Source organism: Pipra filicauda, unplaced genomic scaffold (assembly GCF_003945595.2).
Source record: "Pipra filicauda isolate LSUMZ 115617 unplaced genomic scaffold, ASM394559v2 scaffold3_size10097308_pilon, whole genome shotgun sequence".
NCBI lineage: Eukaryota > Metazoa > Chordata > Aves > Passeriformes > Pipridae > Pipra > Pipra filicauda.
In genome coordinates, this window is record NW_024104532.1 from 316674 (window position 1) to 343376 (window position 26703).

A 26703-nucleotide genomic window follows, 5' to 3' on the forward strand; every position below is an offset into this window, starting at 1 on the left:
CTGCAATGACAGAATCTCTCCCAAGGAAAAAAAATAATTGTGGGAGGCTTTTTTTTTTTTCTCCTCCAAGTCACTGCCAGCATCTTAGCTGACTCTTATCTATTCTCAGCCACCTCTCACCTCCCCAAACACTACCAGAAGTGCTCAAATTACTGTCAGCTCTCATTAGGTTCACGAGCAAGGCAAGGCCAAGCAGTAAGACCTCCAGACAGTTGGATGCTGAATTCTGATGAATCCTTTGGGTAGGAAGGTTTCAGCAACTGTGGAACTGTTTTTGTTGGCTGTCTATTGCAGCCTTTGCACTGGCACACAAATGAAGCTGGTGCATGCTTGATTATTGGCTGCTATAACAAAATCCAGGTGGGTACATGACTGAAAGAATTACTGTCTGCATCTTAAAAGAACAATCACTTCATTTCCTTTAATTATTAAACTACTCTGCACTAACGCACTGCAGGTGAGTAGACTTTATCTGCAAGAAAAACAGCTGCTGCTTCATAAAAACCCCATTACCTTTATTTCTTCTCTTCTGACATTTCTGTAAATTTTGGCTTTGTGGCAGGAGCAAAGCTGCCATTTTGCACTGATGCAGGAACTGGGAGTTCATCTGTGGGAGCCCTCTTTCCCAGGAGGCAATACCCTGCCATGAGAAAAGCCCCAGCTGTCCTGACCCCACAGCTGCACCCAGCCCTGCCCCACAAACAGTCAGAGCTGAGAAAAAACCCACTGTTCTTTCATTTCATTCATGCCCACTGCTACCTTGATAGCTTTAAACTGAAACAGTTGTCAAAACAAATCCTTTATTTAATAATGCTATCAACCAAAAGAAGAAAAAAATACAGAGTTTATTGTAGTGCAGATTTTTTTACCCCAGACACACTCCTTTCAAGTCCAGTTTTCCTTAAGATGCGAATACCCCCTCTCTCTTTAGAGATCTGATAGGTCTAACCATGACTAAGGCAAGGCTTTTTCCATATATATAAAATCAGAGGATCAGCCAAAAGGTATTCTAATAATAAAAACCATTTCTCTACTGCACAAATAGAGCAGAGGAATGCTAAGCCTCCAGTATAGCAGAGATGTGCAAGACCTGCTAAAACCCACAGGATTTTCAAAAGGGGATTTGAGCATCATTGTTCCCAATGAGCAAGTGCAGAGGCAGGTGTGACACTCAGTCACCTCTGGTTAGCTATTATGGACTTCTTGAAATTCCATTTTAGCTGTGCATTTCTGCTCCTGTGAATCCAACAGAGGCTGCTCCCTCCCCATTGGTAGGCTCAAAAGACAGAAATTGGAAAAAGGAACAAAGCAGGGAACTTGCACAGCACAAAGAAACAGATACCGTATGTGGAGCAGCTTCTGAGACAAATTAGGACTCCCACCAACAGAACCAAATTGCTTCCTCTCTCCCTACTTTAATATACCTTCCAAGAAGGATCATTGCATTATAGTGTTTTTATACAGAAACAGAAGAAAAGCAGTATGTGAGTTTGTGAACAGTTTGTGGCTGACATGTCAAGCTGCACTGAAGAAGGGGAATCCTCCTGCTAAATTCTCTCATTAAATTGCCCAAACACAAATCAAACCCTCTTAGCCAGTTCTCATTTATTGCTATAAAGCCAAGTACCTGCATTCTGAGGGCCAGATCAGCATTTTCCCAGCTCTTGCTGAAGCAAGCAGTCTGTGAGAGAATGAGAAACAGCACCCTGGTGAGAGTCTCTGTGCCACATCCCTGAGTCAGTACAGACATCTTCAGGAAGCCGGGGCTTCTCTTCAGCAACAACAGCTTGATTAGGAATCCTCTCTGCTCTATTCTTTCCAGCATAGGAGCTGCAAGGTTCATAATCATATATATTTGCCTTTTCTTGCACCTCCTAACCAATATTCACTTTAACACCAGCGCAGAGCTATCAGGAACCTAATTATGTCTGACTTAAAAATCACACCATGATTTTAGCTAACTCTAACTAGCCAGCTGCTACTCTTTTCTCCAGCACTGGAGAAGCTCTCTGGACTGTGAAGACAAAGAGCTTGTTAACACATACAGCAGAGAGGTTTCAGTGCAAAGATACAGACGGTCCATGAAAACAGAGAAGCAATCTGCACTTTAAGTCTGTCACGTTGTCCACCAGCCTGGACTATGCTAATCACATCTCCCAGTGTGCTGTAAGAGCTGTCACTGCCAGACTGCACTTAATCACCATTCTTGCAGCAGCGAACAGAGTTCATCTTTTTCCCTTTAATAAGAGCCATTACATCATTCTCCAGCATGGAAACTACGAAGTGGGAAGGTCAAAAAGTTCTTAATTAGAAGGATTTTTATTACTGTGATAGTTCCGTTCTAGCCTCGATAAGAGAGATCTGCAGTACAGGCAGCAAGAGCTGGAAGGCATCTTGGATATAGGAAGCACTGTTTGAAGCCTGTGAAAACAAAAATCAAAATACACACATGAATAATTACACTGCCAATCAGCTTTACTAACCACATACTCATTTCAAACAGCATTGATTAATGCACAGAAGAAACAGAAGCCTAGTGCTTGCTGGATTTTAAAGGCTTTATTCCAGAAACCAATTTAATATTAAGTTTTGCAGGGGATTTATGCCATTAGGCAAAAAAAGCAACTGGCTTAAAAACTCCCAAACAAGATCAGGTGCAATCCAAATGTAGGATACTGTTTTCAGTAACAGATGAATAGAGTTTATTTCTAAGTGAAGCATAACCACACTGTGGCAGGAAGGAAGGACACACCAACACGAAACACTCCTTTCCTACCACACTGCAGAGCTGTGCAAACATTGAGAACCAACTTAATGGCAATGAAGTGTTGGGACTCTTGCATGGCAATTTCTGAACTTGTCTAAGGTTTGACTTTGGACATTTAAATTCTAAAACTCCAGACTGCTGAATTCAATATGTGTCTTCTGATCCATGGTAACTGTCAGCTGACACCACATAAGGCTCACTCTTCACTGAGTAACTCATCTCCTGTGCAAATCAAGACATTTATTAAAACTTTCAAGTTATTAGACAGGTAAGCACAATTTTAGATCCTGGGTTAGAGAACTTGGCATGCATAAGGATACTGAAGTGGAAAGAACCAGCATATCTATTTTTAAACCATTAGCCTAAAGTTTTAACGTTAGCACAACTGACCTCCAAAAACACTCCAGTGATTAAGGGATTAAGCACATCTGCTTTCTCTTTGACCTGCAGAGATCAGACATATATTATCCTGATTGAAAATTTGATCACATTTCTTCAAGCAAGATAAAGCTAAATCCTCAGTAAGTTTAAAATCACCACTGCTCCCTTGACTAGAGCAAAGCTAAGCCACAAGCTAAGCTGCCCTGTAGCATGCAAATAAGGACACAGTAACCTGCATGTGCCCAACACAGATCGTGTATGAATACACACATCACATCTTCAAATGCACTGGGGACAAGTGGAGAATTCAGAGATAATGATACTCTTCAGTAACACCTGAGTGCTCTGGAAAATCCACAACAGGATCACAAAACTTATTTGCTTCTGTCTCCTTAGTACTGCCAGCCCTGACTCCCACCCCCACTCTGTGCCAGCCTGGATGCAGCAGGAGACACTCAAAAGCTCAGCACACAATCTGGGGAACACCAGCCTAGAAAATCAGTTCACAGGAAAAACACTGCACATGTAAACATGCAAAGACAAAATGCACTTCATGGCAAAGATCCCAAGGCTGTAATCAACCCACCACTTCTCATTCCTAGGAACTGTGGTGCAACTCTTACCCCTGCCGTTGTTAAGCATGTTGTAAACTCTTTAGAGAAAGCTGACAGTTCTTTACACAGCATGATTGTCATTCTGTGGAAGAAGGGAGGGAAAACTGTAAGTAAATACAGTCCTCAGGATGAACTTTCTTTTAGTGTTCCTCTAAAACATAAATGCCTTGTTTCTATGCTTATAAAATTAAAATTAAACCAAAACTGACATAGAGCATATAAACGGTGTATGAAGATTCAGAAACTCCCCAAATAAATTACAGAGGAGAAATAAATAATTAAAGCTGAAGAACTGAAGAACAGCATTTAGAGGACAGACACATCCATCCTGGAAGGAACAGTACTAACTTGCCTTTTTTTTTTTTTTTTTACTGGCAAGTGTCATTTTCTGAATTAGAAAGTGATGCATATTTCATACACACGCCAAGTATCTCCTGGGCAGTAATTGTACAGGCTCATGTATCTGGCATACTAAATGATTAACAAAGAGAGAATCAAGAATCACTTTTATACAACTGTTTTGTCATGTTTTAAATGTCTGTCTACTGACTAGCACAAGCTTAGGGCAAACATTCTTCTTGACTACATAAAGCTTTCAAGCAGGGTTTCCTGCTTCTTATCAAGAAATGTCTTTAAACTGGAAAGGGACAGCCGAGTTCTGCTGGAAGGCAGTGATGCCACCCATCACAAATCTGCCAAATTCACAAATCTGAACACCTGTGCAGAATTCAAGAGCCCTGCATTACATGGATTTGCAAAGAGTTATTAGACAGTTTAATCAGTAAGTAGGTAATTATATGCTATACATTTACTAAGAGGTGCACTCACTGTGAGAGGGACTTGGCTCTGTCTGTGGCTGTCACCTCCTGTTTCTGACCATACAGAAACAAAGCTGCAGTTTTGTGAAACATTTCAATGGAGCAGGCTGTCAGTTCTGCCAGGCTTCTTATGGCAAATGCATGAATATCCTGCAAGAGGGAAAAAGATTCCCTATACCATACAAAAACTATCAGCTTTTATTATTTAAAACAAGTCATTCACACAACATACTATCACTACACTGCCCTTTCAGACCTCAGAACGTGCACAGAAATAGAAACCCATAAACTCTGGGAATCACAACTGTAACTCAGCAGCCAGATAAACACTCTGCAGTCAGATATTCTCTTCCTTCATTACTCAGTTACCTCTACTGATTTTTTAGCATCCCGGTCATCATCTCTGGGTTCTGTTTCTTGGTTTTCTTCATTCTCTTTTTCTTCTTTAGGAAGACTACTGTTGAATTGTGCTATCCATTCATGAGCAGATGTCCTCACCTGTATGAAGATGTGCCACAGTATTTAATGACTAGAATGAAGCCTCCCTGCACATCGAAAGACATAGAATATTAGATCTCTCTACAGGAAAGAAGAATCTACAACTCCTGAGCTTGTGAGAAGAACCAGGACGAATGATCCCCCAAACGATCTACAAAGTGCCTTCAGGACTTTGTAGAGAGTTGGCTGATGTAGTTGAGGGCAGTTATTTCTCTAGCACCAGGTGCTGGAGTTTACCAGCAAGACCAGACTATCAGAGGTGCTTTAAAAACATGTCTGCAGAATGCTGCTGCCACTTGGTGGATCTGAAGGGTAGTGAAATGAAGACAAGAAAGGTGATTCTTCCTCTCCTGAACATGGTAAAACCAGGTGCTTTGTACCAAGAGGAGGGCTTCAGCTCATGACTGCAGGTTATTTCACTGTGGTGGCTGAAGGCTGCTGCTCCTGGTTATCATTGCCACCACCCACAAGTGCCCAGTGACAGGGCAAAGACACGCTGGTGTCTACTGACTCAGAGCCAAAGACATGACAGACCAGGACTTTGTTCTATAAAGGAAAAGGCCCATCTCCTTTGCCTACCATTGTCAAAGGATCTAAAACATGTCTTGTTTTCACGCACTTGGTATTTTCATAAGCAAAGCAGTTCCTGTGGGGAATCTCTTCAGCTTTCAAAAGATGGGAAATAACTCACCATTATCAGTTTGTCTGGCTTAGAGGAGATGTGCAATTCTGAAAACAACTCTGTAACTTCTTTTGTGAACTCCCCATCTCCTAAAGGACAAGAAAGGTTAAAGAATCCACACAAACGACAGATTCAGGAATAAGCAGAACTTCAATGCACAACTAGTTCTGCACAAGTCTGTCAACTGTTTCCTTTATTTCTCTTTGAATCATCACCTCAGGCAAAAATGCATCAAAGCTAGTCTTTTCAAATACAATTTCTAAGGTAAGTTCTGTAAAGGTGGAGACATCACTGCCTGAAGGTTAGCTTTTGCCTTCTCAATTCTGGTTTTGTAGCTAAGGTAACTCCATTTTTTTTTATTTTTTAGTTTTCTACAGGCAGCCTTTTATAACACACTAACTTGCACATCACCTTGGAGAGTCTGAAATATCACTTAGAGCCTATGGTTCTCCTATTATATATGGCACAGCAGATGTGAGATCCATTATGTGCAAATATAAAGGATACATTAAATGTTGAACGATAGCAAGTGCAGGTGTGTAAGCCTTCCCTGATGAGCATTTAGGTAAAAGCAATGCAAGAAATTTACATTTAAATCCATGTAATCCTCAAGAATCAGAGCTCTTGTGTGTGAAGGCACCTCTGAGTCTTTTGGTCTGTGTGCTAACTCTCATTTAAAAAACAAATAAAAAGGCTTTTTGCTTTCCCACAGGTTGGACAATTCTATTCACAGTCTTTCCCTCCTGGTCAAGGAAACTCAGCATCTCTTTGAATTTGCCTCTTGGCTCAGGGTCAGTATGAACTGTCCAGGAGTCAAACAGCTCCAATCCTGCTCTGGCAATAAATCGTTCCTGCTACAGAATTACTGTACCTTTTGGTACAGAATGACTGCACAGCAGCTTTCCAGAAATGAAGGGTGTTGCTACCTGTCATGCCCCTGGTCACAAATGGCTTTAGGATTAAGCATCCAGCTAAAGAATAACTTAACTTTGGCATCATGCCCACTGCTAGTGATCAGGGCTGGTTGGCTCTGCACTTAGAATTTCAGTGAGAACCAGCTTCTCTCCTCCCAGAACCTGGGACTCTCTTACCCTTCTTTTCTTCCTCTTCTTCTTCAAAGAATTCAGGTAAAGAAAATGCTTCTTTGAGTTGTTCCATTTCCTCCTTCAGTGTGTCCAACTCCTCTCCAGAGAGGGCATTTAGAACCGATTTCACCTAATTAGGGGCAGCACAGGCAAAGAGAATCATAAATCCATCCAGTAGGACAGAAAATGCAGCACTAGTTTACAGTGCATGTAAAAGCATGACAGATTGATGGTAATGAGAAAAGGGTATGTTCCTACAGAAAGGAGGAAAGGGAAAAAGACCTATTTGTGAAGCCCCGATAGGTAATAACAGATTCTTAAGGAGTTACTCAGATTTCTTTCATAAAAAAAAAAGTGAATGACTTCTGAAATTGCATGCTCATCTGCCCTCCTCCTTGTCTCAAGACAGAGAGGACAATCTCTGCCGTGCTTACAACACTCTCCTCTTCTCCAGACCAAGGCAGCAAACAAGTGTGTAAGAGGAGAGTAACTTGTGAAAAGTTATTGAAGACATGCAGGACCTGAGGCTGGCTGGGTAAAGGGAATTGCATTAGGAGCTGAAGACAGGACAAACTGCTCCCAAGGTAAACATCAGATACTAATGCAGAGGTCCAAGCGAAGCTGTGTAATCACCATTTTATAGCAAGTTCTGAGCACTTGATTTTACATATATATACATATATTTCTAACCTTTTTTCTTTTTTTTTTTGTCTGCTCAGCTGAGCTCAAAATAGAAAGCAAAATGCTCAAGGCCATTACCTTTGATTCACTCTCTCTGGAAAGCATCTCTAAGGCCTCCAGATGCGAAAGACCCTGAAACTCATCAAACAGTAACCCATAATGGGCTTTCTTCTCCGTAGCCATGGTAACCTCGGTAGCTGTCTGCTGCTCTTCTTTCTCCTTTGCCTCTCGTAAGACCTGACAAAGAAAAGCAGAGGCCTCATGACAGTGTCAGAAGATACAGAATACAGGAGGAAAAGGCTTTTAGTTCAGTAGTTGATACGGTTGCTTAATGACAGGACCGCAAAAGAAGGGAGAAGAAATGAGAGAAACCAACTGATGGGGAACTGCCATACCTGAGATAACGTAGAGGTTCTGTTTATTAGGCCCTTTGTTTTTTTGAATCCAGGGTCTCCCTCAGCTATTACATCCATTGTCTTTTTTCCAATGAATTCCAAGGCATCCAGACCTCCACTAATAACAGTTTTTCCCTAGGAATCAGATTTGGATAAAGACAGCACGTAAAACTTGCAGAAGACTACACAGGGGAAGAAATTTAACTGGGGGATTTATATCAACGATGCGATGCCGGACACTCACATGAAAGCCAAGAGGGTCCTTGTCACCCTAAAATTCAACCCTAATAATCACAAAGAGAGCAGAAGGACATAGAAAGAGCCACAACATATTATCATCCAACAGTTTATTACAGCACCCAGACAGCTGCAGCAATCTGGTGGGAAATACATTTTTAGTTTGTGAATAAGCTGGTTCTTGGCACATTAAATTATTTAGTTCTCATCCTTCCAGTGAGAAAACACTAGACCTGTGGATTTTGGTTGCTAACTTTTGTTCAAGCCTTAAAAGAAGAAACAAGCTTTCCATCTGCAGCTCTTTCAGATTCACGGGCAAATTGACAAGACAGCAGATCACAAAAGCAGTTTCTAAGGGTAATGGCTTCCTTTGAAGTGCATTTCTCATGGTCACAGGAGCAAGCTGATTTCCAAGCAAATTGGGCTAGTTTCACAAAGGTTTTTGAAGAGGAGAATGGATTTCATCTGTAGACAGTTCTCTGGAAATCAGTGGAACTATTCCAGGAACGAGTCTGACCCTGCATTTACCTGAATACTCTAAAGGGAGCAGAGATGACAGAGTCCAGAGGTGCAGAGGTGAAACGCATGGAAATGCATCTCTGCACAGTCCACCATTAGCTTTTGTTGTTATGTATCAACATTTAATACAGAACTATCAAAATTCAACATGTCTTACACATTAGGTGTCAATTAGAAGCAACGTGCAGGATAAAGGTTGTCTGAAGGTTGGAACACTTTCTCACCATTCATCCCACAAATGTCAAAATTAGTTTCCTCTCACAATAGTTCAGATGAAAGGTCAAAACCCCAAAGCTCTCTTAAACCCATTTCCTCCCACATTCCCAACTCACTTACTGTGCTTTGGACAGCAGTAGAGATGGTTGATAAAACTTCAAGAGCCCCAGCAATAGGAAAGGAGCTGCCATCATCAGCTGCACCAGGATTCTCACTTCCTGCATTAGAAGGCAGAAAATTAGCTTCCTCACTTCCAAAAAAAGATCCTGTCAGCTGTAGAGTGGGGAAAATCAACAGACACAAACTGTCAGCCAGGAGCAGGTCTACAATTAGGATTATTTTCCTAACTACTTTTCAGAGGTAACACAACTAAGCAATAAATTATTATTTTAACTTATTATTGATCTCAATATGCAAGGTGCAAAGTAAGGTGGTGTTATTTGGGGGCTGATTCTGTTATGAAAAATATTTCAGAGTTGTTCTTATGCAGTAAAAACTGACCTCTTGTAGTATTTCCAGACTCTGAAGAGATTTCACTAGGACTGGGGATCCCAAGGGTTGTTTCTGCTTTTTCTATGACATTTGAAATACCCTGACCTAGAGAAGACAGAATTCAGAACAGAAACAGGATTAGAGCTGCATATTCTTTTTTATTATTCTGGATTCCTCCTGTTCAAAACAGTTTACTCAGCACTAAAACCACCTCCTATCCAGCTTGCCTACCAATGTAATGAACCAAGGTTTTATCTTAGCTTTTAAATCAGGTTGTAAATACTGGCTGAATACCAGTTTAAAATACCAGGTGAAAATTACACAAACGCCTTAAAAACTTGAAAGTAATTTGGCTGTGAATATCTCCTTAATCTCACTGTACCTTTTGGTACAAGCCTTCCCCATTACTCGAACAATTCTCTTGACATTTTTCCAATAATGGCTGCTATAACTGAAATCCCCTTCTCTGGAAACAAGCTCTAAAGCACTAGCTTGAGACACAAAACATGATTAAAATATTTATCAAACACCAGCAAGAGCCTTACCTACAGTAGCTACAGTAGCAGATGCAGTTGACAGGAGAGATTTCCCCCAACTTCCCCAGTAGCCCCACCCTGTCTGAACTGCAGGAGAATCTGAGACCTTTAATGAAGAAAAACAGAAGAGTGATGCAGGTATCATGGTGAGGAGAGGAGCAAAAGCAGTCTATGACGTGTGACTTTTGTGCAGCTTTTTCTTTTCAGAGAAACAGCAAATATGAATTTGCAGAGAGGAGTGGGGCTTATGCTCAGAATTCTCCCGTGCTCAAGGACATGAAGTCACATTATTCTGAGCAAGCACAGGAACATACCTTGGTGGTTTCAGCTGTGGGCTTTTCTGTGGCATCAGGCTGGCTTGGAGGCTTGGGCTCAGGTCTTTTCCGAGTCACAGGCACAGGCTCAAGCTCTTTCTCTCTCTCTTCATTGCTCTCAGAGCAGCCAAGTTCCTCTGCTTTCTGTTCATTTTCTTCCTCATGAGGGGTTTCTTCTTTCAGATTTTCACCACTGCCTTTCTCAGACATGACTAAGAACATCCACAGGAAGCAAAGCAGATTAAAAAATTACTCCCTTGTACACTTTGACACTAGTTCAACAGCATAGAATTTGTGTTTTAAATAATTAAACATCACAATGTTGCTACACATACCCACTTGCACAGATTATGTTTTTAGGCAAGTGTGTACACCAAATTACATCTGGCTATAAGAAATGTCATACTTGGAAGTTTAAAGTCCCACAGGAACACGTGGTTTTATCTGACTGACACGCCCTCTCTGCAGGAAAAAAAACAGGTTGCTAATTCTGAAAAACAAATGAAGGTACAAAAGGTCCTCAGATAATGTAAATCCATGACTTGCTCCACCAAAATAAAAGCGAAAACAAACTGCTTGGGACGGCTGCTTTGAGGAGTGTAGGATATAAATGGGGACAGCTGTCAGAGAGCTGAGCAGGTAGGGAGGCAGTGACTGGGTCACTTCTGTATTTGGGTCTGAGTTTTGCCAGGGCATTAACGCCCCCAGAACCTGAAATGCGCTCCAGGTGCCACCCTGACATCGCACATCGGAGATGGGCAGCCCACGATAGCGGGGCTGCCACGCTGCTCCCGGGCCGACCCGTCCCTCCTCCGGGCTTCTCCGGCAGCACCTCACCAGCTCCGGAGGAGGAGACCCGCAGGCAGGGCCCGGCCGAGCCCCCCGGTACCACACCGGCTGTCACCCCCCGAATCAGTCCGGGCACACGGGGGGCGCGATGGCTTCAAGCGAAGGGCAGGGACAGCCCTGCGGGAAGGGCGGCTCCGGGTGCGGGCTGGGGACCCCCCACACCTGTCCAGGACCCTCCACAGCGGTCACCGGGGCCCCGCTGCGACCCCCGGGGCCCGGGTTCCACGGCACCAGGGTCACCCCACCCGGGGAAGCCCCTGCGCCCCCAGTCTCATCTCTGGGGGTCTCCCTGTGCCTCCGCTTCCCCGGGACACCCCCAAAGCCCCATGACCCCCATACGGGGCTGACCCACGTGTCACCCTGACCCACCCAGGTTCCCCCAAGTCCCCCCGTGGAATTCTTGCCCCAGATGCCTCCAGCCCCCCATGGTACCGCCGGCCCCACAGGGGGCCCGCGAACGCCCCCGCCCCGTGGAGGCGCACGGAGAGCCCCTCGATCGCCCCGTGCCGCCCCCTCACCCTCGGCGGCTCCGGGCGGACCGTGACCAGCGAGGCCGGCGCGGAGCGGCCCCGGCGCTGCCCCGGAAGCGGCTCCGGCGCGGGGGAAGCGCGTCCGGTGGCGGGGCCGGCGGAGCTGCGGGACGGGCCGGGCCCGGCACCTCGTCCCGGTGAGAGCGGCGGGGCCGCCGGGGCTCCCCGGGCCGTGGCGGGGGCGGGGAGGTGGCGAGCCCGGGTCCCGACGCGCTGTTTTGGCGTGGAAATGGAGCGGCGGGGTGGGAATAGGGGCGGGTTTGGAGAGTAACGAAGGTGGTGAAGGGCCTTGAGAGAAGGCACAGGAGGAGCGGCTGAGGGCACTTGGTGAGTTCAGCCTGGAGGAGGCTGAGGGGAGACCTCATGGCAGTTACAACTTCCTTGTGAGGGGACGAGGAGGGGCAGCACCGATCTCTGCTGTGTGAGCCCTGACAAGACCCGAGGGAATGGGCTGAAGTTGTGTCAGGGGAGGTTCAGGCGGATACTGGAAAGAGGTTCTTCCCCCAGGGGGTGGTCGGGCACCGAACTGGCTGCCCAGGGCAGTGGTCACGGCCGCTCTGCCATCTGGCAGAGCTCAGGGAGCGTTCGGACAACACGCTCAGGCACAGGGTGTTGTTGGGGTGTCCCGTGCAGGGCTAAGGGACGGGCTCGATGGTCCTTGAGGGTCCCTTCCAGCTCAGGATATTCCGTGTTTCTGGCGTGACGTCGTGCCCCGGTGACGTCAGTCTGTGATGTCACTGTGACGTCACGCCGGTGTGTCCCGGTGCCCACGGCCGCAGTCTGGGTGGGTGTCCCGCTGCCTCCAGCGGCCCAGCAGGGGCAGGGATTTTCCACAAGCGAACTTGGAGCATGCAGGGCTGGGCTGCGGGGGCGGGGTTTCTGTTCAGTAGGATTTGGTGCCCGATCGTTTTTAGTTGACAGAGCAAAAAAAAACACCTATTTGGGTGCACAGCCAGTGCCACGTCCACGGCGAGTCACCCCCGTGACAGGGGTCAGGCAGCCAAGAGGCACACAGGGAAACACCACATCCCATCAAGTGCTAGGCTGGCCCTGGTCTCGTGTGGATTCGCTCCTTAGGTTGGATTTTGGGCTGTGGGTGCTGCTTTTCCCCTGCAGAGCCTTGGCTGGCGCCAGCAGAGGGTGACCCCTCCCTGTGCTCTCTCCTGCACTGGGAGCACCCGGAATGGCTTTTGTCAAGACCGTGCTGTCTATTTTCATAAACTTCCCAGGAGTTATTATGTGCAGGGCTCTGCCAAATGCATCTCCCTGGTTTGACAGAGGGTCAGAGGGGCCTTGCAAATGGTATTTCTGCAAGACATCACGCTGCAAGCAGAAAGGTGTGCTCCGTGCTGGAGCGATCCATTTGGATCCATCTACGTGCACTACTACCAATTAGCTTGCTGTGAGTGCCAAAACTCGTTTCCACATCGTGTGCCAGAAGTGTCGGTCAGTCAGAGCAGCCTGTACTCTGTCAGGTGTGTCTCAGTTTATTGCTCCACGTTACTCCAGGTATGGAATGATGTTATAAGGAGTGAATGTAAAGCCATATAACTCGCAACCTCTTGGGCCCCAATTTTGCAGTGCCATATAAATGTGTGTAATTTTAAGTACTACCAGTACTTCCACTGACCTCAGTGGGACTACTTAGAGTGCTCCAAGTTAAACACTAATACCCTTCTTCAGGGTAAGAGCCAAGGATGACTCATACAAGCTCATGCATCACAGATTTTTATCTTTCCACTGCTATTTGTTGTCACAACTTATGGTTTAATAAAGGTTAAATATGTTGAGCTCAGCTTCGGGTTCAGTTGTAAAATAGCCAGTTTCTATTCTCCACATTTCATCTTGCTTGAGCTTAACACTTTCTTGAGGAATTTTGATGTTGGCACTGATCACACTTTATCCTTTTTGGGTCCTTTATCAGCTCCAGCAGCTGTTTTGCATAAGTGCAGTGGTTGAAGAATATGGATTTTGCAAGTCATTTTATTGTTCCCAGCACTCAGCAGTGAGAGATCATTGTCTGCTTAGCAATAATGGCTTTTCCAAAAGACAAACAATTTCTAATAAATCAGACCTCGAAGAATTTAATAGTAAAATTAAATGACCCATCACCAATGGTTTATACATTATGCAGGCTCAGTGCAAGTATAGTGGAGAGCATATGCAATTACTGAAGATAATTATTCTTATGAGGGGAAATGTTGCTGAGTATTTCTTGTGTTAAATAATTGAGTGAGATTCCTAATGTCGTTTTAGGAGGAGCGTCACAGACACTTGGAAATCTAACAATTTAAATTTAATAATTTAAAATTTCAATAGCACAGGCAAAGTACAGGAGGCACTGGAATTATTCTCTAATAAATCTAAAATATCAGTTGGGAGGTTATTATTTTAGAAGACTGTGAGTTATTGTGTGCCTATGATTCGAGATTGAAGAGGAGGGTTTGTCTTTACTGCAAAGTTGTAACTGCATCGGGTGCTGTGAAGTCAGGTCTGATGCATGCAGAAGCCATTAAGTGCAGTGGCATTTTTAGCTGAAGGCAGCTGGGTCATGGGATGATGTCAGCTCAAGATCTGTGACTGCAGCGTCTCACTTGCCACCACAAGCTGTGACAGACTCTCAAACAGCAGCTCCAGCAATTCAAATGTCAGTGGTCCACAAACCACTCACAGACCACAGCCTGCCTGTAAGCAATCTGCACAAGGTTACCAAAATATGCAGGTCGGTTGTCAGCAGCCTTCTGAAGGCTCTAAAAGAAAGGTTAAAACCCCTCTTTCAAACAGAAGAATAGTTGTTGATCAAGAGCAACCTTAGTATTGGGTTCTTTTCAGACCTGTGCCATTGCTGTGGATGAGATGCTCTTCTCTAGAGGCAGCAGGACTCAGTAAACACTTTCCCCAAAGTGTAGTTGGTGAAAAATAGGAATGAAAGAGCCCTTGGTACTGTTTTTAACTGTTTAGCTGTGGGAAAGTAGCTTCTTCAGCACAATGGTATAATTGAGTTCTCAGCACTGGTCTCATCTTAAATGAAAGGACAAGAGGCATGATAGAAAACAGAGTGCAACCAATGATTAAAAAAAAAATAAGAGTGCAGATGAAGGGATTTCTGTTTACAGAGAAACAAGTAGGGAGCCTGTTTTCCAGTTTCTCTTGTGGGATTCAGTGGGTGAGTTGGTTAGTCAAGCTTGAAGGAGAGTTGGACACAGCTGTCTTCTTTGCCTTCTTTGTTAAACTGGTTTTGGCAATAGCTGCAACAGAATTGGAAATGGGTCAGATAACACATTTCTCATCAGATGTCAAGTCTGGAATCTGGTTTGACCTTCGACAAATTAACTGAAAAAAATTCCTACTCTGGATAGCATCTTATCAGCAGAATTTCCCCTTCTTGAATATGCCTGGATTTTCTCTGATAAAAGACAATTAGTACAAATCACCTGGCTTTATGTATATTTCATTATTTTTTATAAGTGGTTTAGGTAGTGATAACTAGTGATTCTGGAAGGATGAGAAGTGTCTGCATTATTTATTAAGAAAATGTGTTCCTTTCTGTTGTGATATTTATGAAATTCAGTTCTACAGCATCTGTTATTGGTAGAAGAAAGGCTGATAAATTTGAAGTCACACAGTCAATGGTATGAAGTGAGATATTCTTTAGGATAACATTTGGGCTTGTGGCTTCTGTACTTCATAATTTTTTTAGGGCTCTGGAGCAGTCTAGATGGAATTATAGCTTCAGGGAACACATATTGAATTCGAAGTTTTCTTGAATCAAGCTGCCAGAAAAATTGATTACAGATTTTCTTTTATCAGTGTCATCTCATTTTGTTACAAGTTGGTTTTATTCTGTCTTGTAAGAGAGGAAAATCCTTGTGTGCAAAAGACATAAAATTAAAGGCTGTATCCTAATGTCTTAAAATATCTTATGTGCGCATTAATTTGAAGATAATCTGTCCCTAGACAAAACAATTTTTCAATTTGCTATGAAGTTTGGGTAGAGAAGATGAGGAAGACTGCTGAGATATAGCATCATAAAGTAAAAGATTTTCAACAGGAGCTCATTGTAAAACAAACAAGAATAAAAAGAAGCAGACTTAGAAAATGCAGCAGGAGCAAGAGAGATTGCAAAAAAGGAAGTATATTGAGACATCAGTATCCTGACGGGCAGAAAGAGACTTCCTCTCTGTAGTGTTATAGCTGCCAAGAGTTTTCCTAAGAAATTATAAGCATATTATGTAGTATTTAGACATCTAACACTGATTGTGCCTCTAAAATCAAGTAAGTAGATGTATAAATGCTAAAAATCAGATGTGTGTGTGTGCTCTGGCTTTTTTCTGGATTGTAAATGAAAGACTGGATTTAGAAAACCAGGGCTTAAAAGCACTTTGATATTGGTGGGGAGGGAGGCAGAAATTACATCCTCTTTCTCACTTTTCTTCCTCTATTAAGAAAGCACTTCTAAAGATAATTATGCATTTCAAGCAGTCTGAACAATTTGTTCTTTTTTTAAAACCTCTTTCCCCTTAATGATTATTGTTCCTGAGATTATTTATTTGGTTGGGAAGATGAACATCTAGTGGACTGGAGGTTGGGCTAATTCCTTCTTACCCTCGTTTCATTACTATGTTCTGAGCAAAGCTCTGATTTGGAACCTCTCAGCTGACAGTTTGTATTATGCTAATCGAAATCTGTTTACTGGAAATGAAATTTGAATGTGCTGTAACCTTGCTGTCATTAATAAACTTACTGCTTTTTTTTCTTTCAGTCGGACTTCCAGTTTCCACTTCAAATATTGATGGTCTTGAAAGTGCATTTGGATTCAAGACCTTTTTCCATCACAGAACAAATCAAGAGCCTCCTCTCCTATCTCAGAGCAATACAGACAACTTAATATCGTATGACCTCGTTTCTCCAAATTAAATGAAAAAAGAATTTTCACTAGCTTTCCATGAAGCTCAGCTACTGCCTGTTAATTTTGACTGTTAGTGCTGATTTTTCAGTTGGATTGACAGTGGAAAATGTAGCTTTTAACAGGACAGTTGCTTTTGGGTCTTTCAATGCATCACTTCCTGCAGTGTCTCAAGCTTTAATAAGTTCTCCAGCACACCATGATATCATAGCCAAAGAGGGGACCAGTATTTTAATTGAATGTAAACTGAACATCAGCCAGTATGAACATATCCTTTGGTATAACTCCAGGGGACACCTGCTTGAACAGCAAGATGGTGAGTTTTCCTGCTGTTTTCTGTCTTGAAGTATTCCCCTTTTATACAGTATCTGAAAACCACTGGGGCTTTATTATAATTTTTTCTTCCTATCCTCCCATTTTTACAGTTGGGCGATAAGGAGAAAGCAAGACAAAACTCTTTACTTGTGAATTATACCTGAGCTCTTCTGTCCCAGTCCATCCATCCTGCTTTGGTGCCCCACAGAATCATTCAGTACAGAAGAAATGAGTTTGCATTTTACCAGACGCTAACTGATGTTTTTGTTTATTATTGCTCTGGTTTAGATTATATTTTTCCAAACACATGAATTAAACACAGTTGTCCACAACTTGTGACCTTTTCCAGCTGGCAGCCAGTGCTTTAATTTCATTACAAGATATTTTAAAGCATGGTAACTTAGTATATTTATTTTCTGGTTTAACCACCAGTGAGACAGTGGAAAGTAACTCAACGTGTAACGGCCAACAATGCAATACATGCTATTTAACCCTTTTGTACTGAGGGAGGACTATATTTTTTGAGCTATTGGCTCTTAGAGTTCTGTCCCTGTAGTTGTTAATTTAAGAAAAGTGTTTTAGAGATGCATGTGTTTTTCTCTATTAGTATTAATGAAGATCATCAAACTAATTGATAGGACTTGTTGGAGGCCATCTTTCTGCCTTAAGTATTCAGTAACCTTTTTGTAGTTATAATGCCATCTGGAGATTAGTTCAAAGTAGAGTAATTAGAAGAATAAGTTATGAAAATAGTTCAAAGTAGAGTAATTAGAAGAATGAGTTATGAAAACAGTTTCCCCCCTAAGTTATGAACGCACAGCAAATGCTGTATAAAGCTTCTCGTATTGATTTCTTTTTACTTGGGTTTTGTGTGTCAGCACTGCATGCTCAGCAGAAAACCATGTCTCAGGAAAGTCCTGGGTTCTTTTGCCAGCAGAGCCATTTACAGACTGATCTTTTTCATGGGTCGGTTGACTTTTGATTCTGAATGTATGGAAAATTAGACTTTATGGAGGACAGTCTTTTAAAAGAAGCCCAAGTTAAGAATTGGATTCCGTGTCAGAAAGAGCTGGCAGTCCAGAAGCACACTAGAGAGTGCAGATGAGAGAAGAAAGTAAAAAAGAAAGTAGGGAGCATGCAGTATAATTAACCATTAAGCAGTAGGATTGGTAAATGGCTTATGGCTTTCTGTATCACAAGCATGAAAAGGACATTGCAGTCCTTGGTGTACTGTTAGTGTTACGCTAGAAGTGGGCTGCTTAACTGCAAAGCTTTGACTCCAGTTGATGAAGCAAGCAGCACATGTGTAGTTTACCCAGTGATTTTGGTTTCATCAGCTTGGTTTATTTCTTTCCAATCTCCAGGTGACCGGTGGAGGATTGCTGATAATTCCCTTAACATCACAAAGGTCAGCTTTGCTGACCGGGGCCGATACACGTGTGCAGGCATTAACCATCAGGAGACCTTGTATTACACAGTCACTCTGAGGGTTATCTTCACCTCAGGAGACATGAGTATCTACTACATGATTGTGTGCCTCGTTGCCTTTGCCATCACCCTCATTTTGAACATAACCCGTCTGTGCATGATGAGCAGCCACCTCCGCAAGACAGAGAAGGCGATCAATGAGTTCTTCAGGACAGAAGGGGCTGAGAAGCTTCAGAAGGCTTTTGAAATAGCCAAGCGTATCCCTATCATTACATCTGCCAAAACACTGGAGCTGGCCAAAGTCACTCAGTTTAAGACCATGGAGTTTGCTCGGTACATCGAAGAGCTTGCCAGAAGCATTCCCCTCCCACCTCTGATCCTTAACTGCAGGGCGTTCATGGAGGAGATCTTCGAGGCTGTGCGAGTCGACGATCCCGATGAAGTCGGCAAGGAGGACAAGGAGTCCCAAGGCTGCGGTGCCCAGGCTGCGATATTCCCCATCAACCCGGAGATGAAGCGCAGCGATTCCCCAGCCGGGGATTCCGACGACGGTTCCATGAGCGAGCAGGGCCAGGAGATCGCCGTGCAGGTGTCCATCCACCCGCAGTCCGAGGTGCAGAGCATCGACACTGTTTCCCACGACAGCTGCCAGTTTGCGCCTTCTGAGGAAGGCACCTGCTGAGTCCAGCAATCCAAGGGGGTGAAGGAAGCTGGGGTGACCCAAGGATACTGTGAGAAAGGGGTCTGCAAACAAGCTGCCTCAGTCCCACGTGCACAACAGTTTTCCAAATTGCAAGATGCCAGAAATCTGTATTTCCTTTCAGTGTTGATCTAACGAGTTCAGTCTGTTAGAAGAGGCCACTTGGAACGTTGTGCGGGGGCTTTTCTTTTTAAAGCAGGCTTGTTATACTTAAAACAGTTCCTGCAAAACAGGAGTTCTTTGTCCTTGGCTCCTTGGTAGCTTCTGATACTTCTGATCTGTGTTAGAACTGGCCAAGCTGAGCAGTACAACTTGCAATAAGGTCTTTTCCTTTGTGAATTCTTTCTTTCTTCACAAAGTTGAGCCGAAATTCCTTTGAGTCAGTGTTGTCCCGGTGATTCAAGTTGTGTGCTCTTTTTGAGTTGCCTCTTGGTGCGTGCAGCCCATCACAACCATGGTGAGCTTGAACAAATCTGTTTTGTGTCCCGTGCTTCTATGTTGCTATCAAAATGTACTGTACTTAGGAAAAGTACCAGGGTCTGCTGCTGGATTAAACAAATTGCTGTAGTTTCAAAGCAGCTTAGAGAACAACGAGGGGGTCTCAGTTTTCCATGCATCTGCAGGAAACTTGTACATACTCTAGAAGCTTGTTGCTTAAACTTGGTGCTGATGCCAAAGCGCCTTACCCTGGTTCTGTCCCACAGAATGGAGCAGTAACAGCACTGCCAGCACTGCCTGGCTTTTGACTTTGCTGATTTCACTCACTACAGAAAAATCCAAAGTTTTATATTGTATTTGACATTGTTGTGAGAAATGAATGACAGTAATCACATAGTGGCATAACTAATAAATAAGTTCATCTATAGACAGGTGTCTCAGGCACTTCTTTCTGAGCATTTTAAATTCTGAGCATTATCATAAAGCAGGTAAAAAGTAGTGACACTTGCTCTGCTCTGGCTAGTACCGTCAGAAGACAGTGGCAGAGAGAGGGGGTGGTGGAGGGACTGGCTGAGCTGTTTGCCAGCCCGTGTTTACAGGTGTGGAGTTTACAGGGTGTAGCCCAGCCTTATCCACTGAAGAGGGTGGCGGAAGGGAGAGGTGCCGGTGCTGACATACGTACACACACAAGTACTTCACCGAGGATCTCCCACGTGGCTTCTTCAGCTGTAGAGATCCAGCCTCCAGGAATCAGAGTGCACACAAGAATCTAGTTTCTTCTTTCACTCTTTGGTGCTGTTTTTTTTTCCTCCTTAACATTTGTAAGTTGCATCACTTAAATAGCATTTTCTATCCTGTTGAGATTTAGTAGATGTAAAGCTTGTAAGCACTCCACAAATTAATTTCTTACAACTACTGGAAGCGTATTGCCATATAATTTTAACAACTTGGCAACAGGAGCACCATTTAATTTCCCACAACTCTTTTTTCTTTCCTTATTATTACAGAAATGTCAGTTGAACAAGTGATTCTGGACGGCTGCTCAGGATTCTTGAGAGGATTTGACATTAGATTTACAAGAGTAGAGGTAGAAAACAAGCAGGCAGAGTGGTAATAGCAGGGTGGGGCCATCTATGGTTATTCACGCTCTGAACGAATTATAGTTATCATATCATATCAGAGAGGGGGAAATGACAGCATCTGTTACCATTTTAAACTACCTTCTGGGGAAAGTCCTGCAGTCAGCCACCAGTAAATGCACCCTAGTTGCCTTCGGCCTGTCGGGTAAGAGTGGTGTTTGTCAGGAAGGAAGGAAATTGGTAGCCTTGGTTATAGTAGCATTCCCACCAGCTTGGTGCCATTTCCCAGATTGTAGCAAACTTTAGCTGCTTCAGGGGAATAAAGCCTTCTGTAGACACTTAGAGTAGCTACTGCCCTCAACAGTAACTTCTTTTTTGCTTCCATAGTTCGATGGCACTTTATGTCCAGGTGAAAAGTTTGTATAGTTTTGTGTAACCTGTCTGGTTTCTTTAAGTTCTTCGAGGTGATCAGTGTTAAAAAATACTCTGTGGATAAATACCTAGTTCTCTCAGAAGCCCTGCTAAGATGCCACTGGCTTGACTTCTGTACTACAACGAGTTCTGCAGGTTTGTTGCAGGTTTGTTTGTGGGTGGAGATTTGGGGGTTTGCACCCTCTCGGATGTCCTACTCAAAAGACGTGAAGGCTACAAGAGAATGACTTGTTTCAGTCTCCTTTGTGCCACAGGCCGTCAGAATTGTACCTGCACCTGCCTTATTTCCCATAAGCAGCTCTCCTTGCTTCTGTGAAACTGTTGCATGATACGCAGCAGTGGCACGTTGCATATTTAGCCCCAAACTACACACACACGATGAGAGATGCCACTACAAAATCTGGGGTCCATTTAACTGCTTCCTAAGAAGCAGTTATGACTGACAGATGTCTCATCAGAAGTGGCAGCCGAATGACACTGGAGGTGTGTCAGATGGGTGTCAGGAGAGCAGTTTCTAGATTAATTTGATCCGTTCTTTGATTTTTGTACTTTACATACCTTCAAGTTCTTACTAAGCACAGTTGCCTGGTGTCTTTGTGTGTCCTGTTGCTGTTGGAGAGGAATAAAGGTGCATAAAGGTCCTCAGAAATGCAGTTGCAGTGTCAATTGCTGGATAGCAAAGCAAAGAGTTTTCCTCAGTTATTACAGTATTTTGTTCATTAAATTAATTTCATTCCTGGAAAAGAGGTTTTGTAAGGATTTCAGTATATCAGGAGTACTTACTGCATGTAGGAACTGATCCTACTCCCACTGAATTCAATTAGAGCAGATTTGGAGCTCTGGTGTATTTTACAGGATTTTTATGCATCTCAAGCAAGGATGATGGTGATGTTATACAGTAAAAGTGATTGCCAGAGAATGAAATTTGACGCTGGTTTCCAAAGAACTTGTGAACTATTCTTGTTATCCTGAGAGTAGATATGTGCACTTAAATTTCTTTGATGAATCTAACTAACATTAACGTTGAAAGTGTTTCTCTCTTAACTTTTTGTAGGATGAGGAAAGTCTGCTGTGGTTTCTTTGCTTTAAACTAAAGTCTTTGACAATCACAAGGCTATTTTTTCTCTTCTTTGTGACTTACTTTTATTTTAAATAACATCAAATCTACTTGTTATCTAAGAGTACCTAAAACTAACTGTGTAGTGATTATTTGTATTACCTGGATTGTAATGTAACTGTTTAATGTAACTACGTAGGCTTTCATACTTTCATAAAATGAACTGGTAGATTTTCAAAATAAATTAAAAAGAAAAACCTTGTTTGGGTGGAATTTTCTGTTTTACAAGTAAGGAGTGCCTGTCTCTCCAAGGCTAAGTAGCAGCTGTGTGGAGCTCAGCAGAATGTTTGTTAGTCATCCCTGACAAAGGTTGCTGGGATATTCAGTCATCTGATGGACCATTCCTGCTATGACATCTTTGTGTCTGTCATTTTTTTTATGTCTCAAGTCCCCAACAACATCTGTAATAATTGTTCCCAGCTGCATAAATGAACAGTTTACAGACATGAAATGGTTTCAGGAAGGTCTGTGTGTTCTTGATTTCACACTGTGAAGTGCAGTGACTTTCAGCTACAAACCTGTATTGCCCTTACTTTTTTCACATGGGAAGGGGCATCCCACTGCATTTTGGTGGCCAGGCTTGCGTTCCTGATCTCTTTCCAATCAATTCAGAGTATTAAACTCTGCCAGGGGATGATCCCGAGGGTCACCCATCACCACTGGTTAAACTGGGAAGCTGTATTTCCAACATGAGCATCTGATACTGCCTGTCTTCTGTGTGGGCATGTCTTCTGTGTGGGCATTCTGTGTCTTCTGTGTGGGCATGTCCTGCAGCTCAGTGCCAGCCTGAAACACAAAGTGCCCTTGGTTAAGTTTTAACTGCATTCCCCCACCCCAGACACCAAAAATCCAGCTTGCCCTGAGTTACAGAGAAACCCTCTGTAACACAGTCAGTGGGGCTGTGCAAGTGTGAATGAGAGCAGATTTCACCCACATTGTTTTTAAAGAATAGTTTCTGGTTGCCAGTGTCTGCACAAGGCAGGTAATGTAATTAAAGCTGAATCTTGGGGATTTTCCCATGAGAATCAGCTGCTTAAAGGAAGAATTATTGGGCCCATACTCCTCAGGCTAGGTCAATATTCAGTCAGCATCTGCTTTCTGTCTCCTTGTTATGAGAGATACATGAATGATAAAGGTTCAATTTTTTAAAGCTCCTGTAACCTGACCCCTCATGATCCTATCCACAGTGAACAAATTCATCTGCATCCATTTAAAGCACTTTTCCATCTGGTAACAACAGATCACTGAAAAGGGAGCTGCATTAAGGATGATTGTACTTTAATTTTAGGTGCGCTCCTTAAAAAAAAATACATTTTTTCTTAATGTTGCAGCACTTTTGTGCACCAAGTCTCCAGCTGGAGACACAGTGAAGACACCACGGTGTCATTCAGCTCAGGCAAGTTACAGCTTTATTGACTTTTCACTGAGCCAGGTCATTTCACACCAGCTGGGTCTCTCTCCTCTCCTCTTCTTTTATTGTATAGCGGCTCATTTGGATGTCTCCAAATACTGCCAGCTTTTCTGCATGTGGAAGTGAGAATTACACCATCATTCAAAAAAAAATTGTTCTGCTAGATGTTCAAATATCAAAAAAGCTTCAAAAGCTGGAAAGTTGTGCTTTATCCCTGGTAAGACAATGCCTATTCTTTGGTCACGCCTGGATGCCAATGAGCGTAATAATACTGAGCAATTAGGCCTTTCATTTTCGTTAGGCTAATTAATTGTTTGCACAGTGCCCTGAATATGGAATCATTTTCCTTTGGAAAGGATAAAAGGATTAGAATGGCTTTATCCCAAGTTGCTCAGAACGTGTTTTATTTGTTTAATGGGAGAAAAATTCTCTCTCGCCCCAAATGCAAACCACACACTCGAGCGTTACGGCTGCACTGGGACGTTTCCATCAGCGGAGATGCACACGGATCCACATATGTCCATCCATCTGCAGCCACGCTCCATATGGGATCTGGGGGCTCTGTTGCATGTCAATGAGCCTGCAGAGGCTGGAGTCACGGTCGTGTGTGCTGCTGGGTTTGGATGTCAGCCGTGGTCAGACGCTGGAGAGGGATGAACACGCCCCTTGGGGTTCAGCACCGTGATCATGGCGGGTATAAATGCACTGGAGACTGTCTCAAGAGGTTTGTACTAAGTAAATCAAAGGCAAATGAAAGCTGGGCTGGGATTTTGTGAAGAAGGGACCCAGTGGACACAATTTTGCAGAGGCTACTGCCAGCTCTTTTTTATGTTTGTTCTATTTGGTGCCTCTTTGTACTACCATGTTATTAAATATATATTTCATATTAAATGGCTCCAAGTGTAACACAAGCTTGCAGAAAGGCATTTCAGTGGAAAGTGGGGGGACGTGTTCAGCTTTAAGTTTAAGGGACAGGCTGCCATCACACAAACTTCCAGTGAAGGAGTTGGAGATAGCTAGCTGGAGTTCTTGTCTTTCCTTCCCTTCTCCCTGCTCTGCTGCAAGGCCTGTTATGGACCATCTTGCAAGAGCTGAAAGTGAAAATTTTGTCCCGTGCTACTTTCTCTTCCTTTAAAGATCAGGACACTGAGAACAGCTCTGGGTATGAAGGAAGCATGAGAAGCCACCCAGGACGTACTCTCAGCCATAGATGTCTGTTCTGTCTTAAAAACAGCCACTGGCAGAGATGCATGAAAGGAACTGGAAGGTGGCATAAAGCAGGGACCATACTTGACCTTATGTGCCTGCTGTGCCTGAATAGGTCACTCTGTGCTCAGGCAAAGCCTGCAGAATTTAACTGAAAGTCAAATTCATTTTGTTTATTTGATGCCTGAATGTCTGAATGTTGCTTCTTGGGCATTGGACCTTCTTGTTGTCTAACTGTGCTGGGTCATGGAAATGCCCCTGATACCAGTGCTGGCAGCCAGCAGTCCCTGCCCCTCTTCATGTCAAATGGGTAACTCCAGTATTTTGGGTGATTGCTTTGTATTTATATGTGGTAGAAAACAGACCCTGCAAAGCACACAAGCCTGTTTCACCATTATCTGAAGATATTTTCAGGATTTCACTTACTTTCCCTCCTTGGTGTCTTCACTTCCCTGCATGGAAATATTCAGAGTATCTCAGAGTATCTCGTCTGATCAATGGGAGAATCCCAAGTTTTCTTTGTTTTTTTTTTTTCACCTTCTGTGAGGTTTTCTCAAGCTTAACTCTCCTAAATAATGACTAGGGAGGAAGACAGTAGACCAGAACAGACATGAAGGAGTTTGGACAACTGTCCTAAATTAGAGGACAGGTTTGCTTTGGAAATCCTATATGCATCACAATCCGTTATAGAGAGCTGGCTTTAACAGCAAATCTCTTGCAGCAGGGTGTCACTTCACTTCCACAGACTACTTGAAATGCTTTATTAATTTGATGACCTCGTGGGCTCTCAGAAAAAGCCATTTCTCAGTGTTTTTGGGAAAGAGAACTTCTCTGAGCTAAAGGGACTGTTCTATTGCTCAGATTTATTGCTTGGCTGATTTAATTCACCATTCAAACATGATTTTTAGCTGCTGGGCAGAGGCCCTTGCAATGTTGAAACCAATTAACTGCTAGAACACTTTTTAGTAAGGCTGTTTTCTTACTGGGTTTGTTTTTTGGGTGGTTTGTTTTTTTTTTTTAATCCACAGAAATAAAGCAAACACAATCCTTGAAACACAGGTTGCATGGATACGGTATCAGCACAGACTCAGTGCTCAATGTCTCTTGTGTTACAAAGGAAGGAAGGCTGCTGGCTGTCCCTGCTGCCAACGTGACACTACACAAAGGTAAGATGAGAAAAGAGACAACATCTGAAGACAGAGGAAAGGAGGGGTGTCAGAGGCATGACAAAGCAAGGACTAGGAGAGCAGCAAGAGAGGTTTTGAATATATGCTCGGGATCCACGGCCATCAGAGACCTGAGCTGTGGACCTCGCAGGCAGGTGAAGGTCAGTGGCTCTGCAGCAGGGCAGTCCTTGCACCTTCCTCCCCTTCCTTCGTCCCCACCACGACTCTTGCAGCCTTGTATTTCTGAAAGAACCCTGAACTTCATACCTCAGGTCTTAAGGGTTGTGATGCCCGCTGTCAGGACCTCATCAAAGCCTTGTGAGGGAGAAGAAATAAGGGAAAGGGGAGTTTCTGTCAGGATGCATCTGGCTGGAGAAAGTTAAGTTACTGGTTGTTATCTCATCAGGGACTTCTGCTCATCAAAGTATTTCCTGGGAAAACTTTATAACACCTGTAATATTTAATGGTGTTGTCTAAAGATGGCATAAACAGGTCTAGAAGCTCAAGCAGAGACAAATTCAATGTCTGTGTACTTCTTCCTACAGTGTTTTGCAAAGCACTATTGCCCTGCTCCTTGCTCCAGCTCCATAGCTGTTAACTGAAAGCAGGGAATCCCCTCACTGGCTCCAGCAAGCTCCCCATCTGTCTTTGTTCCTGGCAGTTTGATTACCTTTATCATCATTTTTAAATGCAGAGCTTCAAATACCATTAGTGGTCACAGAGAATGGCATTTCTCTTGACATGCCTCAGCCACAGTGACCTCCTTGACTGGCAGCAGAGAGCACAGGTCATTCATCTTTCTCCTGTGAGTTTGGGTTTGGAGCATCAGCCCCAGCTGTCAATTCACCTCCATCTGATTGTCTTCTTCCCTGCATTTCATTTCAGATGTTT

At 43.5% G+C, this 26703-nt stretch overlaps 2 protein-coding genes across 5 annotated transcripts; one reads left to right on the forward strand and one right to left on the reverse strand.

Moving 5' to 3' along the window:
- Positions 1-783: 783 nt before the first annotated feature.
- Positions 784-11703, reverse strand: FAM114A2 (family with sequence similarity 114 member A2). 3 transcript variants are annotated; one of them, XM_027718544.2, is made up of 14 exons: positions 11603-11703; positions 10236-10447; positions 9931-10027; positions 9395-9490; positions 9014-9111; positions 7922-8056; positions 7605-7763; positions 6852-6975; positions 5770-5849; positions 4950-5078; positions 4591-4730; positions 3772-3844; positions 3158-3211; positions 784-2421 (listed from the first exon to the last, which is right to left on the reverse strand). In XM_027718544.2, exons 2-14 carry the CDS (start codon positions 10443-10445, stop codon positions 2323-2325), a joined length of 1494 nt encoding a protein of 497 aa, XP_027574345.1. In that variant the 5' UTR covers positions 10446-10447; positions 11603-11703; the 3' UTR covers positions 784-2322. The 3 variants fall into 3 exon arrangements, with proteins under 3 accessions (XP_027574345.1, XP_039241144.1, XP_027574344.1); XM_039385210.1 differs by lacking the exon at positions 11603-11703 and adding an exon at positions 10642-11258; XM_027718543.2 differs by lacking the exon at positions 11603-11703 and having other exon boundaries at positions 10236-10609.
- Positions 11684-22230, forward strand: MFAP3 (microfibril associated protein 3). 2 transcript variants are annotated; one of them, XM_027718547.2, is made up of 3 exons: positions 11684-11751; positions 16377-16836; positions 18200-22230. In XM_027718547.2, the coding sequence occupies exons 2-3, from the start codon at positions 16560-16562 to the stop codon at positions 18943-18945; spliced, it is 1023 nt and encodes a 340-aa protein (XP_027574348.2). In that variant the 5' UTR covers positions 11684-11751; positions 16377-16559; the 3' UTR covers positions 18946-22230. The 2 variants fall into 2 exon arrangements, with proteins under 2 accessions (XP_027574348.2, XP_027574349.2); XM_027718548.2 differs by lacking the exon at positions 11684-11751 and adding an exon at positions 11920-11941.
- The last annotated feature ends 4473 nt before the right edge of the window (positions 22231-26703 follow it).

Coding starts and splice junctions, on each gene's coding strand:
- MFAP3 (XM_027718547.2), top strand. CDS start 16,560: ATGAAGCTCAGCTACTGCCTGTTAATTTTGACTGTTAGTGCTGATTTT. Junction 16,837..18,199: donor CCTGCTTGAACAGCAAGATG/GTGAGTTTTCCT, acceptor TCCAATCTCCAG/GTGACCGGTGGAGGATTGCT.
- FAM114A2 (XM_027718543.2), bottom strand. CDS start 10,457: ATGTTCTTAGTCATGTCTGAGAAAGGCAGTGGTGAAAATCTGAAAGAA. Junction 9,112..9,394: donor GTCTGGAAATACTACAAGAG/GTCAGTTTTTAC, acceptor CTTCTAATGCAG/GAAGTGAGAATCCTGGTGCA. Junction 4,731..4,949: donor ATGCTAAAAAATCAGTAGAG/GTAACTGAGTAA, acceptor TCCCTCTTGCAG/GATATTCATGCATTTGCCAT.